Here is a 15198-nt window from a genome sequence, read left to right as displayed (position 1 = left end):
TACTAATTAGCAGTTCCTCCCATCCTGGTTTTCCTAGGCAGCAAAAGCTGGTGCTGACCCACTGACATTGCCTGTCTTAATACGTGGGTACAGCAGAGAGACTTTAAAATGCCGAGGTTACAGTGCAAGAAATGCACTTTGGAGACATCATACCTGTAGAACCAAAGGGGACATTCTGAAAATATTTTTTAGTAATAAACTGAAGCTGTACAAACATAGCATCCTTCAGTTAAATAGCTACAGCAAGAGAAGGATAGGAAATTGAGCAGAGAGAACCCATCTATGATTGTGTCCTGATCCCAAACTCTCCCACGGGTTGGCCTGGCTTGGCCGTAGGGTTGGTGTGGACAGGAGCCATGGGGGGCACCCAGAACGCCCATCTGCATTTTGAGCTGTGTGGTGGTTTGCAGCTGTGTGTCCCCCAGAAAAACATGTTCTTAATCCATTCCAGTGGGTACATACCCATGGTAAGTAGGACCTTCTGATGAGGCTATGTCAGCTAAGGTGTATTCTAGTTTGCTAACTGCCAGAGGCTGATTGCCTTTCAATAAAAGGGGATTTATTTAGTTAAGTATTGTTCTTCAGAGAAATGGCAGCTAACTTTCAACTGAGGTTCTTTCTTACGTGGGAAGGCACAGGATGATCTCTTCTGGCCTTCCCTCTGGGTTCCAACAACTTTCCCCAGGGTGATTCCTTTCTGTATCTCCAAAGGCCTGAGCTGAGCTGCGAGTGCTGAGATGAGGTATGCTGAACTGTGTGGGCTGTGCTATGTTGAGCTCTCTCATTTGAGCACCAGCCATTAAATCAAACATCATTCACTGCAGCAGGCACGCCTCCTAGCCAACTGCAGATGTAATCAGCAACAAATGAGGTTCACATGCCATTGGCTCATGTCCACAGCAATAGAACTAGGCATCTTCACCTGGCCAAGTTGACACTTGAATCTAACTACCACAAGGTGTGACCCACCTCATTCAGGCAGGGTCTTAATTCTGTTACTGAAGTCCTGTATAAATAGAATGAATACAGAGCGAGAGGGAGAGAAAAAGCCACTCAACCAAGAAGCTGAAATCAAAGAAGGGAGAGGGAAGCGGATGCCACTATGTGCCTTGCCATGTGGCAGAGGAGCCAAGAATCACTGGCACCTGGTCTTCAGGAAGAAAGTATCACCTTGATGATGGCTTGATTTGGACATTTTCCCAGACTTTAACTATAAGCAAACAAATTCCTGTTGTTCAAGCCAAATTGTTTCAATGCATTTGCTTTGAGCAGCCTAGGAAACAAAAACACCAGGAAAACAGGGTTATGCTGATCAGCAATAATTATTGCACACCATTAAACTGTCCCTCCCCTCCCTTCCCCTGCCGGATCCCCTCTGGCTCAGGGCAAAGTTGCTTGGAGCTGCAGCTATCCTTGATATATAGTGACTGACATAGCTCTGAACTAGGACCTCCCAGAGGCCACTTTAAAAAGAATTTTTTAAAATACTCATGCCCAGGGCCCACCCCTTTGACATTCTCATTTGGGTCCATGGTAGGGCACAGAGATCTGAATCTTTTAAACTCCCCCAGATGATTCAGATGTGCACCACGAGGTTGAGAATCAGCTCCGGCAGTGCTGTGAACAGTGGTAGCACCACAAGGACAGAGATGCAGCTCTAAGAAGTCCCAAACCATCTATTCCATTCCGTGGCACAGGCTGCACCAGCCACCAGTTTAGGCCACAGCACGGACAGCTCAGCCCTGTTCATCAACCCTTGATGCTCCACACACTCGTTCTTTCCCTCTCCCTTTCCCCTCTGTCCATGCTTGCCTTCCTTTTAAACCCACCAGTGAATTTAATCTGCTTTAGATCCTGGAAGGAAATCCCCATACTGCATTCCTATAAATTGAGGACTGGGTTAGCTCATTAGAAAATTGAACAAGTAATTGGTAGCTGGTTGGGTAGAGCTCATGTTTCCTCCACAGCAGCAAAGCAAACAGAGCCCAAATGCTGCTAGCCACTGTCTTCGCTCATTCCCTGAATCCTATTCTCAATCATATAGGAAATCACTAATTTAGAAACCCATTCCTTTCAGTTCTACTTAGTAATCAAGCATTAAGGAAATAGTCTTGCCTCCTAGGTTAAAAAAAGAGGTTGCAATTATGCAGCGCCTCATAGATATATTTCCATGAGCACAAGATTACGTTCAAACCTTACCTGTTCTCTCTTGGACACACATTAACGCAGCCCAGTACTGAAGAAGCTCACATGCAGGTGTCTTTTTATAGTGAAACTGTTTTATAAACCCTGGTAGATGTCTAAGTAGCTAAGGTTTATATTTCTTATACAGTGGTTTATTCTTAAAAAGTTGGTAGCACTTTTCAGAAAATAGTTTTTGCTCAAGTTTTGGTAACTGTAACTTGTTGCACATTTATTTTTTCATGCAAATGTTAGAAACATTCTGTTCTAGTTTGCTAGCTGCCAGAATGCAATATACCAGAAACAGAATGGCTTTTAAAAGGGGGAATTTAATAAGTTGCTAGTTTACAGTTCTAAGGCTGTGAAAATGTCCCAATTAAAACACGTCTATAGACATGTCCAATCTAAGGTATCCAGGGAAAGATACCTTGGTTCAAGATGCCAGTAAAGTTCACGGTTTCTCTCTCAAGTGAGAAGGGCACATGGTGAACACAGACAGAGTTTCTCTCTATCATCTGGAAGGGTACATGGCTAACACAGCGTCATCTGCTAGCTTTCTCTCCTGGCTTCTGGTTTCATGCAGCTCCCTGGGAGGCGTTTTCCTTCTTCATCTCCAAAAGTCACTGGCTTGTGGACTCTTTGCTGCATGATGCTGCAGCATTCTCTGCTCTCTCCAAATCTCTCTCATTCTCCAACATGTTTCCTCTTTTATAGGACTCCAGTAAACCAATCAAGACCCATCCAAATGGGTGGAGACATGCCTCCATCTAATCCAGTTTAACAACCACTCTTGATTAAACCACATAAGAAATGGCTGCCTTTACAAAATGGGATTAGGATTAAAACATGGCTTTTCTAGGGCACATACATCCTTTCAAACCAGCACACATTCTGTTGAGTTATTTCAAAAAAATAGAACCATAAGGGCTCTATTTAGAATTTCCTATGCAGACAAATGTGTGTATATGTAGAATAATTATATTTTTATGCTATTAAATTTTTATATACAAGAATATGGCATATTTTTATTAAGGTGTTTTTATGTTTTTCAATAAAATATTAGTTATCTTCTTTAAGTCCTGTTATTTTCTTATTAATTCATCTTTAGGTACTTTTTAGTAGCTTTACTGAATTATAATTTACCTTATAGAGTTGTATACATCTATCCCCCCAATATAGTTTTAGAATATGTCCTTTTACTTCAGAAAATTCCCTTATGCCCAATTGCACACTCTCACCTCAACCCTGGAGAACTACTGATCCTTCTGTTTCTGTTGATTTGCTATTTCTGGACATTTGATACAAATGGAATCAGTCGTTTTTACTTGGCTTCTTTCAATTAGCATAATGATTTGGAGATTTATCTGTGTTGCAGCAACTATCAGTAGTTTGCTTCTTTTTATTGCTGAATAATACTCTGTTGTATAGAAATGTCGCATTTTTATTTATCCATTCATCAGTTAATGGACATTTGGGTTGTTTCCAGTTTGAGGCAATTATGAATAATGCTGCTACGAGCATTTATTTCTATGTTTTTATTTCATGGTCACATGTTTTCATTTCTCTTGGGTAGATCCCTAGAAGGGAAATCACTAAGTTGAAAAATAAGTTTATCTTTTTAAGAAACTGCCAAACCGATATGAAGATGTCTAAAGGCAAATTAATTTCTAATAACTTTTCCTAAATACATGTTAGAAAGAGTTTGAATGTTTAGGGCTCTGTGGGAAGACAGGTTTGGCCTGGTTTGCACAAAGGATTGATTATCATTGCTGTGGCCCTTATTTGTGATTGCCGCTGTTTTGGTTTTGGATGTATCTAGGCAGGTTTTGCCTTTTCCAGTTAGGCCAAAGGCATAACTGCTCTTTATTTCCTTTAAATAAAAATAGTATTCACACTTAAAAAAAAAAAGAAAGAAAGAAAAAGAAACTGCCAAACTGCTTACCAAAGTATATGTGCCATTTTACATTCTCCCCGGCAATGAATGAGTGTTCCAGTTTCTCCACATTGTCATCAGCATTTGATACTGTCGGCCTTTTTGATTAGTGATTCTAGTGGGTCTGTATTAGTTAACTATAGCTGCATCATCTAGTTTGCTAGCTTCCGGAATGTGATATACCAAAAACAGAATGGCTTTTAAAAAGGGGAGTTTATTAAGTTGCAAGTTTACAGTTCTAAAGCCATGAAAATGTCCAAATTAAAGCAGGCTATAGAAATGTCCAATCTAAGGCATCCAGGGAAAGATACCTTTGCACATGGCAAACATGGCAACATCTGCTAGCTTTCTCTCCAGGGTTCTTGTTTTATGAAGCTCCCCCAGTGGTGCTTCTTCATCTCAAAGGTCTTTGGCTACGTGGGCTCTTGTGGTTCTCATGGGTCTCGTGGCTCTTTCCAAAATTTTTCTGCTTTTAAAGGATTCCAGCAAACTTATCAAGACCCACCTGGAATGGGTAGAGTCATATCTCCCTCCAATCAAAGGTTAACACCCACAGTTGGGTGAGTCACATCTCCATGGAGATAATCTAATCAAGTCTCCACCCTACAGTGCTGAATAGGGATTAAAAGATATGGCCGCCTCCACAAGGTGGATCAAGATTAAAACATGGCTTTCTGGGATTCATAATCCTTTCAAACCGGCACTCTGCATAACAGATTATCCCAAGACTTCATGGCTGAAAAATCATTTATTTCAATTTCTGTGGGCCGGGAACCCAGGTGTGGCTTAGCAAGGTCCTCTGGCTCAAGATTTTGCATAAGGCTGCATTCAAGGTGCAGGATGGAACTGTGATCATGTCAGGACTTGACTGGGGGTCTACCTCCAAGCTCACTCAAGTTGTTGTCAGTAGGATTCAGTTCCTTATGGGTTATTGAACTGAGGGCCTCAGTTCCTCACTAGCTGATGTCCAAAGACCTCCCTCAGATTTTTGCCATATGGATTTCTCCATAGAGAGAGCATGGTAGGTGGCTTCCATCAGAGTGAGCATATGAGAGCACAAAAGAGAGTGACCAAAACCAAAGCCAGAGTTTTTTTTTGTAGCCTAATTTCAGAAATAATGTCCATTATTTAGAAGTTGCCTGTCACATTCATTGTGGTTTTAATTTGCATTTCCCTAATGCCTGATGATGTTGAACATCTTTTCATGTGTTTATTAGCCATTCATATATTCTCTTTGGTGAATTATCTACAAAAGTTTTTTGCCTGTTTTAAAAATTGGGTTGTCTTCTTAAATGGCAAGACTTCATTATGTATTTTGGACATAAGTGCTATATTAGATATTTGATTTGTAAATTGTATTGTATTAGTTTTCTGTTGCTGTGATGACAAGTCATCACAAATTTAGCAATTCAAACAAAACACATGTATTATTTTACAATTCTTTAGGTCATAAGTCTGGTAAGTTGACTAGAATCCAGATGTCAACTGCTTTATTCCTTCCAGGAGACTTTCAGGGAGAATCCATTTCCTGTTCATTTAGGTTGTTGCCAGAACTCAGTTCCTCTTCTTCTAGGTCAAAGACCCCACTTTCTTGCTGCCTGTAAACTGATGGCCGTTCCTATCTTTGCTACATTCTTAGGCTCTCGGCCCCTTTCCCCCATCTTCACAGCCAGCAATGGCAGCTCAAGTGCTTCTCACATCAGATCTGTCAGACCCTTTTTCCACCCTTGACTCTCTCTCTCACCACAGCTGAGAAAGGTTCTATGCCTTTGAGGATTCATGTGATTAAATTGAGCCACCTCTACATAGCCAGGATAATATCTCCATCTCTTAATCACATCTATAAAGTCACTTTTGCTGTGTAAGTTAATATATGCACAGATTCCAGGGATGAGGACTTGTTATCTTTGGGGTACCGTTTTTCTGCCTACCACACAAGTATTTTCTTCCAGTCCATGACTTGTCACTTATTTTCTTAATGGTGGCCTTTGAAATGCAAATACTTTTAATTTTGATGAAGTTCAGTTTACTGATTTTTTTTCTTTTATGGATTGTGCTTTTGATGCTATATATAAGAACACTTTGTCTAACCTAAAAGTCAGAAAGATTTTTCCTGTTTTCTTCTAGAAATTTAAATATATTTAGCTCTTAAGTTTAGACTTACGATCCATTTTGAGTTAATTGTTGAGTATGGTGCCAGAGAAGGATCTAAGTTGTTATTTTGCATATGGATGTTCATTTGTATCAGTACCATTTTTAGTAAAGACTTTCCCTGCCCCATTGAATTGGTTTGGCATCTTTGTCGAAATTATTTCACTACAATTGTAAGAATTTCTTTCTGCACTCTCAATTCTCTTCCATCGGTATATATGTCTACCCTTGCACCAGTATCAGTTTTCTTTTCTATGTATTTAAAAGTTTTTTGTTACTACTGTGAATTGAATTAAGATTATTTTTTTATTTAAAACATCATTAACTCAGAAATATTTTCCTCAAACTCATTGACAGATAGACATTCAATCTGTTACAAAATCATCTTGGCTTTGGAATAAAAGAAAAAGGTAACTTTTATGCCTTGATTAGGCAACTTAAAAATTTTTTTTAAATCTATTAAATTCTATTTCATAGGACTAACTTACAAAGATGTCAGGGATTTTGGCATTAGTGTTACATTAACTATCTTCATGAATAGTATTTCATTTTCAACTTTCAATTTGAAGAGAGTATCACTATTATTATGTGATAGTTATTATTATATATTAATTAATATATACTATTATATATTCCCTTTGTGTAAGTAACATTTCCTTCCTCGTTCCTTTCAGAGCAATCTCTAGAATCCCGTAGACTCTGCAACAAGCCAATTCCGAGCCTTCCCGACATGGACACCATCCTCAGCGAAGCCTTCCGGAAGACACGGCAGCTGTACCCTGGGTGCCTGTCTCAGGAGACCTGTGTCCGTGCGGTCCAGGCGGCCGTGCAGCATCCCTATGAGGTGGGCATCGAGAAGGAGAAGGAGCTGTTCCTGTACCTTCAGGAATCAGGGCAAGCGAAAGCCCTGCAATATGCCTTCCTGGCCGAGAGGATCGTAAATAAGTGGTCAACTCCTACCGGGGCGTCCTGGAAAACGGCGTCGGCACAGCCCATCTCCTCCGTCGGCGTTCTAGGTAAGAATGTGGGATGCTTCATGCAGTCTCCAAATCCGCACAGGTCAAGTGCTTCTGCATGCCAAGGGCCACCAGGTACCAGAGCCCATGGCACACGTTACCTATGTCAGCTCATTCTCACCCAAACCCCTGAGGTGTAAATTACTGTCTTCATTTTACATATAAGTTCTTGACGTGCTACTCAGCCATGAGCTAATAAAAATAAACGAGCATGGTATGGAGATCTGACTCCAGGACTGCCTGACTCCAGACTCTTGCAGTTTTTACTCATCCTTCATTCTTCCGTGTATGAATCTCACTCCTAGATTTCCAAATAATGATTATTGTTTTAACATGTTAAAGGCATGGCCTCTCACTGTTGTAACTAGGCATTTGAAATAAACTCTCTGTCTTTCTGATCCCTGGATACATTCACTTCCTCTGGTTCAAAACCACTGTCCTGAAATCCATCTGAACCCTGAAACAGTGGCTTCCCTACTTTCTCTCCCCAGAATTTTCCTGGTCTCGGTCAATTGTGATATAACATATTACATCTCTAATACACATACATTGTGCTTTTTCCAGCCCTGACTCTCTTAGTTCACTTCTGCTTTTAAAGGAGTTGGAGAAATTGCTCCGTGAAGAACATGAAATCTTCCTCATTCTGAACAGCACTCTCTTTCAGCAATACCAACGTGTCTCTAATTCTTGGGTAATTACCTGTTTTTTCCCCTGTATTTCTTCAAGTCAGGATTAATTAATACAAAAACAAGAATAATTGATACAAAACAATAGAGAAAGATTAGTTTATCAGTATCATGTTTGTTGTCACTTGAGAGTTTCCATATTTCCTTGTTGTGAACCTTTTTAAAAGACTGTCGCAGTCTCCTTCTGTTCCCCTGTGCCCTCTGGAAGGCTTGTTCTCATCCTCTTCACCAAGAGCTCCCTCTTCATCTCTCTGACTGAAACCAACTTTCCCTGCGGGCCTACTCTGCCTGCAGCCCTCTCAGGAGAATGCTGCTGCTTCCCCAGAGTCACTCCCCTGTCAGGGCACGCTCCTCTGTGGTCCCGCTGTCTGGCCTGTCACCCCATCTCTCCTTACCACTGGCATTGCTCTCCCACATTTGGTCACATTTTTGGTACCTGGCCCACAGTTATCCACTTTGACCCAAGGTCAGCCATCCTGCTCATCTTCCTCTCCTGTGTGGACAGTCCTCCCAGCCCCCTTGCTTCTGACTTCTTTTGCCTCCACAGGGCCAGTGGCTATGCCCCACTTCACCACTGTCCACACTTGTATTTCTCCACCTCTGAAATCGGACATCCCATGTTTTTACCACGACTTCGCATCCTTCCGTGTCTCTGAGTCCGTTATTCTGACTATAGTCCGTAACTGATCAGCCCCATAGCTTTACTTCCTTCTCTATTCCAGCTTTAACTTCCAGAGTCATCACTTCATCCACTCTCTTGCCAAGTCTCAAATTCCGTGATTTGTTGCCCTTCTACCATGCCCCCCGGCAATCTCAGGTTGTGCCAACCTTGCCCTTTCTGCGAGCCCGCGCCCAGGCTTCTCAGGCCTGCTGGAGCCACAGCTGAGATCACGCCGCTGCAACCTCATGTTTCTCCCACCTCTCGGGGCTGCAGTTTGAGGAGGGCAGAAGAATGCAGTTGACCAAAAACTGCAGAACTGGTGTTTAAAGCATCCCTTGTTATTTGTTTACTTTTCTCACTAGAAGAGATGGCTGACAAAATTTAATTCCATGGCAGTTAAAGGTAGTAATCTGATAGGGGAGCAGGACTCCTTACCCCTACCTGTATGTGTTTATGAAGCAAAATTAGGAAAACTGAATTCAACATAAATATCTGTACATATAAGAATATAAAAAACAGTGAAAAGGTCTTTCAGTCCTTTGTCTGACGGTTTTGAATATCTTGAAACCACAAGATGTAAGAGGGGAATTTAGGAGTTGAGAACTTTTTTTGAGAAAACAAAAATTATGTTTCCATGCATGTTTTAATATCAATGATTCAATGAAACATGCCAAGTTATAGAAATAAAGAAAAAAATCTGAAATTATAGCTAGAACACTTCTACAAAGCATTAATCTGGCTCACTTTTGTGATTTAGACTGGGAATTGATTTGTAGCCCCCCAAAAGTCCTTTATCAGACCTGTTCTGAGATGAAGTGCTTTCCTTCCCTTCAGATCTAAGATATCACCTAGTTTGAGTTACAGCTCACAAAGCACATTCATGTAAGTTCTCACTACTTTGTACCTTCCCAGTGAGAACATAATTTCTACAATGCTGAAAATTTTATGTGAGGTTTTAAACTAAGAGCCAAAAGGCCACAATTTTGAACCCTACACTCTATGTCCTAATATTTACCCGAGCTAAAGTTTAGAATACATGCTGTAGCCGTGACAGCTATTCAGCCTTCTTATTACTAGGCAAGATGCAGACTTGAATGAACTTGGAAAATTAAATGGAATTATCTTATTCCAAAGCAGCTAAATTAATGATCTGAGTACTGATAATATCCTATATTCAAAACCTGTCCTGAAGACTGTCTGTCTGAGGTATAGAAGAATAATGTTTCATCCACAAGGGGTTCGGTTAAGGTATTTAACACCTTGGTAACAGGTAACCAAAAAATGTCAGTGGCTTAACGTAATAAAGATTTCTATCTCGCTCACTCCACAGATCATTCTGAGACCCAGGTTTTTTTGACTCATGGCTCTTCCCCCCTCTCGTGCATGGGCTGGCACACTGTATCTGTAAAGAGCCAGATAAACATTAGAGGTTTTGTGGGCCTGCCTGTCAGTCTCCATTGCGAATATTCAGCTCTGCCATTAGAGCACAAAAACAGACAATATGAAAATGAATAAGTGTGATCCTGTTCCAATAAAACTTTGTTTATGGGTACTGAAATTTGGATTTGATATGATGTCTTTGTTTTGAAATTTTCCCTTGTTCATACAACCAAATTTAATCTCCATCTTTTGAATCCCCCAAGAAATCTGAACTTCTCGTACCAATTATTTTACCTTATATGATGGCTATTTGTGAATTTCTTCGTCTCATCACTAGATTATAAGCTCCTTGAGTGTTACCAAGCCCTACTCATGGTTTTTTATAACAGTTTTATTGAGATGTAATTCACATATCATAAAATTCACCCTGTTGAAGAGTACAATTCAATGGTGTTCAGAGATTCACAGTTCTGCAATGATCACCATAATAATTTTAGCACATTTCAGCACCCCAAAAAGAAATGCTGTACCCATTAACAGCCACTCCTCATTCCCCACTCCCCTCAGTCTTGTGGTAGATATAATCTGCTTTCTGTATTTGTTGATTTATCTATTCTAGACATTTCATTTAAATGGAATCATACGATATGTGGACTTCTGTATCTGGCTTCTTTCACGTAGCATAATGTTTCCAGGGTTCACCTGTGTTGTAGCAGGTATCAGTACTTCATTCCTTTTTATTGCCAAATAATATCTACCATATGGATATGCCATGTTTTGTTTATCCAGTCATCAGTTGATAAATTTTTAGGTTGTTTCTATTTTTTGACTATTATCAATAATAATGCTATGAACATTTGTATGCAAGTTTTTATGTAGACATAGATTTTCTAATCTCTTGGGTATATACCAAGGTGTGAAATTTCTGGATCTTATAGTAACTCCAGGTCTAACATTTTGAGGAACAGCCAAGGTTCCCACAGGAGCCATGCCATTTTACAGCCCTGCCGGCAATGCATCAGGGTTCCACTTTCTCAACATCCTTTCCAACACTTATTATTGTCCACTTTTAAAATTCTAGCCATTCTAGTGGGTATGACATTGTATCTTCGTGGTTTTAATTTGCATTTCCCTAATGAATGAGGATGTTGAATATCTCTTCATGTGCCTATTGGTTGTTTGTATGTCTTCTTTGGAGAAATGCTATTAGATCCTTGGCCTTTTAAAATTGGTGTTCTAGTTTGCTAGCTGCCAGAATGTAATATACCAGAAATGGAATGGCTCTTAAAAAGAGGAATTTAATAAGTTGCTAGTTTACAGTTCCAAGGCTGAGAAAATGTCCCAACTAAAACAAGTCTATAGAAATGTCCAATCTAAGGCATCCAGGGAAAGATACCTTGGTTCAAGAAGGCCGACAAAATTCAGGGTTTCTTTCTCAAGTGAAAGGCACATGGAAAACACAGTCAGAGTTTCTTTCTCATCTGGAAAGGCACATGGAGAACATGGCATCATCTGCTAGCTTCTCCTGGCTTCCTGTTTCATGAAGCAGGAAGATAAAATGTCCAATTTATCTATTTTCTCTTTTGCTGCTTGTACTTTTGGTATCATATCTAAGAAACCATTTTCTAAGGTCATGAAGATTTATTCCTAAGATTTACTTCTGAGAGTTTTAATTTTAGCTCTTACATTTAATCTGTGATCCATTTTGGTTGGTATTTGTATATGGTGTGAGGGTCCAACTTTATTCTTCTGCCTGTTGATATCCAGCACCATTTTTTAAAAAGATTATTCATTATCCATCCAATGGTCTTGGCACGCTTGTCAAAAATCAATTAGCCAAAAAGATTTGGGTTATTTCTAAACTCTCAATTCTATTTTATGTCTATTCTTATGCCGGGACCATATTGTCTTGAATACTGTATATTTATCATAAGTTTTGAAATTAAGATGTCCTCCAGCTTTGTTTTGAAATCAGAAAGTCCTCCAACTTTGTTTTTCTTTTTGAAGATAGTTCTTAATATTCTGGATTCCTTGCATTTCCATATGATTTTTAGGATCAACTTGTCAATTTCTACAAAGTACTGTTGGAATTTTGATAGGGATTACATTGGATTTCCAGATCAATTTGGGAAGTACTGCCATCCAAATAATATTAAGTGTTCTGATCCATTAACATGTGTTGTCCTTTCATTTATTTAGGGCTTCTTTAATTTCTTTCAACCATATTTTGTACTTTTTAGTGTACAAATCTTACACTTATTTTGTTAAATTTATCCTTAAGTATTTTATTCTTTTTGATGCTATTGTAAGTGGAATTTTCTTAATTTCATTTTTGAATTGTTCGTTGCTAGTATATAAAGTACAATTGATTTTTTATATTAATTTTGTGTCCCATAGCCTTGTTGAACTAATTTATTAGGCCTAATGTTTGTGTGTGTATATATGTGTGAATCTAAAACAATTTTATATTCTCTGGGGCACTTAACACAGTGCATAGTCATAACTAGTACTCAATCCATTATGTTCCTTGAATTAATCTCTTTGAATGCCATATCTCCACAGATCCCTTTCATCCAATGAGAAATTTTCCAGTTCCCAGAACCACTGCTTCACTTTTTTTTTTTTCCTTCACTCTTATTTTCAGGCTTGGGAACCATGGGTCGAGGCATTGTCGTTTCTCTTGCAAGGGCCAAGATCCCTGTGACTGCTGTCGAATTGGACAAGAAGCAGCTCGAAACTGCAAACAGAATAATAACTTCCCTCCTGGAAAAGGAAGCATCCAAAATGCAGCAGAATGGCCAGCCTTGGTTGGGACCAAAACCCAAGTTAACTACTTCTATGAAGGAGCTTGCTGGGGTAGATTTAGTCATTGAGGCAGTATTTGAGGAAATGAACCTGAAGAAGCAGGTCTTTGCTGAGCTGTCAGCCATATGCAAGCCAGAAGCTTTTTTGTGCAGCAATACTTCAGCCCTGGACATTGATGAGATTGCTTCCTCCACTGATCGTCCTCACTTGGTCATTGGCACCCACTTCTTCTCACCAGCTCATGTCATGAAGCTGTTAGAGATCATCCCCAGCCAATACTCTTCCCCCACTACTATTGCCACTGTTATGAACCTATCAAAAAAGATTAACAAAATCGGAGTAGTTGTAGGTAACTGCTTTGGATTTGTTGGGAATCGAATGTTGAGTCCTTATTATAATCAGACTTACTTCTTGTTAGAAGAAGGCAGTAAGCCAGAGGAGATAGATCGGGTGCTGGAAGAGTTTGGCTTTAAAATGGGACCTTTCAGAGTATCTGATCTTGCTGGGTTGGATGTGGGTTGGAGATCTCGGAAAGGGCAGGGTCTTACTGGACCAACTTTGCCTCCAGGCACTCCTGCCCGAAAGCGAGGCAGCCAAAGATATTGCCCAATTCCAGATATGCTTTGTGAAGTAGGACGATTTGGGCAGAAGACAGGCAAGGGTTGGTACCAATATGACAAGCCACTGGGTAGGATTCATAAGCCTGATCCCTGGCTTTCTAAATTTCTGTCCCAGTACAGAGAAACCCACCGCATTGAACCACGTATCATTAGCCAGGATGAGATCCTTGAGCGCTGCTTATATGCGCTTATCAATGAAGCTTTCCGAATCTTAGGAGAAGGAATGGCTGCTGGCCCAGAGCACATTGATGTTGTCTATTTGCAGGGATATAGATGGCCACGGCACAGGGGTGGGCCTATGTTCTATGCTTCCACAGTAGGACTGCCCACAGTGCTAGAGAAGTTGCACAAATATTACAGGCAGAATCCTGATATCCCCCAACTCGAGCCCAGTGACTATCTGAAAAAACTGGCTTCCCTCGGAAACCCCCCTCTGAAAGAATGGCAAAGCTTGGCAGGGCCCCCCAGCAGTAAATTGTGATTCAGTCCACCAGATTACACCTCACATGCTGATATGTAGGTAATACTCACTGAATTTCAGTGAAATTCCATCCAAAGATCCATAGTAAGATTGCTCTGAAATATAAAGCAAGAGAGATAGTCAGTTTAAAACCTCCTCTTTGGGTCATATGTCTGTTGATTCTAATGGGACAAATCTTTAAGAATGTGCTTCCTATGCCTCTGCATCTGCCCTTGTCAGATAAATTATTTCAGTCCTAATGAAAAAATTTGGGTTGATACCATGATAGCTAAGGAGGAGAGAGCCTCAGGAATAAGTTGAGATTCTCAAGTGCTTTGATCAATGGAAAATTGTCATAAATAAATAAATGCTACATGGACCTAAGTCCTAAATTCATTTCACTCCTTTTACCCTCACACCCTCACATACACACACATCACTGATGGGAAATATTAAGGATCATTCATTCAACAATTTTTCATTGAGCAGCTCCTGAGCATCTGTACCCATCTGATGGTATTAGGCAGACCTACTGTCCAGAGGGGCATTGAACCAGCATGGAAGCCTCGGGTGAAGTTCAGTCCATACTGTTCAGAGGTAAGGTAGAGATGGTTGGCAGGGTAAACAGTGACAGATTCTGGGATTGGGCATGGGAGTCTTCCCAAAGAGAGGCAAGATATCAAAAGCAGAACAGTTTTGAAGTTGTGGGCAAAACACAGTTGGGAAATGGTGAGGGAATGAAGTACTGCAGACCAGAATGAAGAACTCAGGGTAGCTTGGCAAATCATGCTGTATTAGTTAGGGTTCTCCAGAGATACAAAATCAACAGGAAATATTTGTAAATATAAAATTTATGAAAGTATCTCACATAACCGTGCGAATGTAGAGTCCAAAATCCGTAGGGCAGGCTGTGAAGCTGACGATTCCAAAGGAGGGTCTATATGAACTCCACAGGAGAGGCTCGCTGGCCAAAACAGGAAGAGAGCCTGTCTCCCCTTGGTTAATTACAAATGGAATCAGCTATGACTGTAGCTGACGTGATCATGATTTAATTCTATGAACTATCCTCATAGCAAAAGACAGGCCAGCACTTGTCCAACCAGACAAGCAGGTACCACCAACTGGCCAAGGTGACACATGAACCTGACCATGACAGTCCACCCCTTGTCAACTTGGCAGCTATACCCATCACCTTAAACCATACCTAATTTCTAAATAGAAAACAGTAAAAGACAATTTTTTTTTCTCACCTAACAATATTCAACTGTCCTGCATAGAACTAGAAACACATTAAATCTCTCCAGA

The 15198-nt window shown here is 40.2% G+C and overlaps 1 protein-coding gene across 3 annotated transcripts in view; it reads left to right on the top strand.

Annotated features, from left to right (window-relative positions):
* EHHADH (enoyl-CoA hydratase and 3-hydroxyacyl CoA dehydrogenase) overlaps positions 1-14277 on the top strand; it is an 87595-nt gene extending 73318 nt beyond the window's left edge. For all 3 annotated transcript variants that reach the window (XM_077117777.1, XM_077117775.1, XM_077117776.1), the window contains 2 exons: positions 6940-7281; positions 12653-14277. In XM_077117777.1, coding sequence (XP_076973892.1) covers positions 6940-7281; positions 12653-13914 — 1604 coding nt within the window. In that variant the 3' untranslated portion in view covers positions 13915-14277. The remainder of the gene's footprint in view (positions 1-6939; positions 7282-12652) is intronic.
* The last annotated feature ends 921 nt before the right edge of the window (positions 14278-15198 follow it).

Source organism: Tamandua tetradactyla, chromosome 10 (genome assembly GCF_023851605.1).
Source record: "Tamandua tetradactyla isolate mTamTet1 chromosome 10, mTamTet1.pri, whole genome shotgun sequence".
Taxonomy (NCBI): Eukaryota; Metazoa; Chordata; class Mammalia; order Pilosa; family Myrmecophagidae; genus Tamandua; species Tamandua tetradactyla.
Note: the sequence above shows the minus strand (reverse complement) of the source record. Positions and strands in the feature narration are given on the sequence as shown.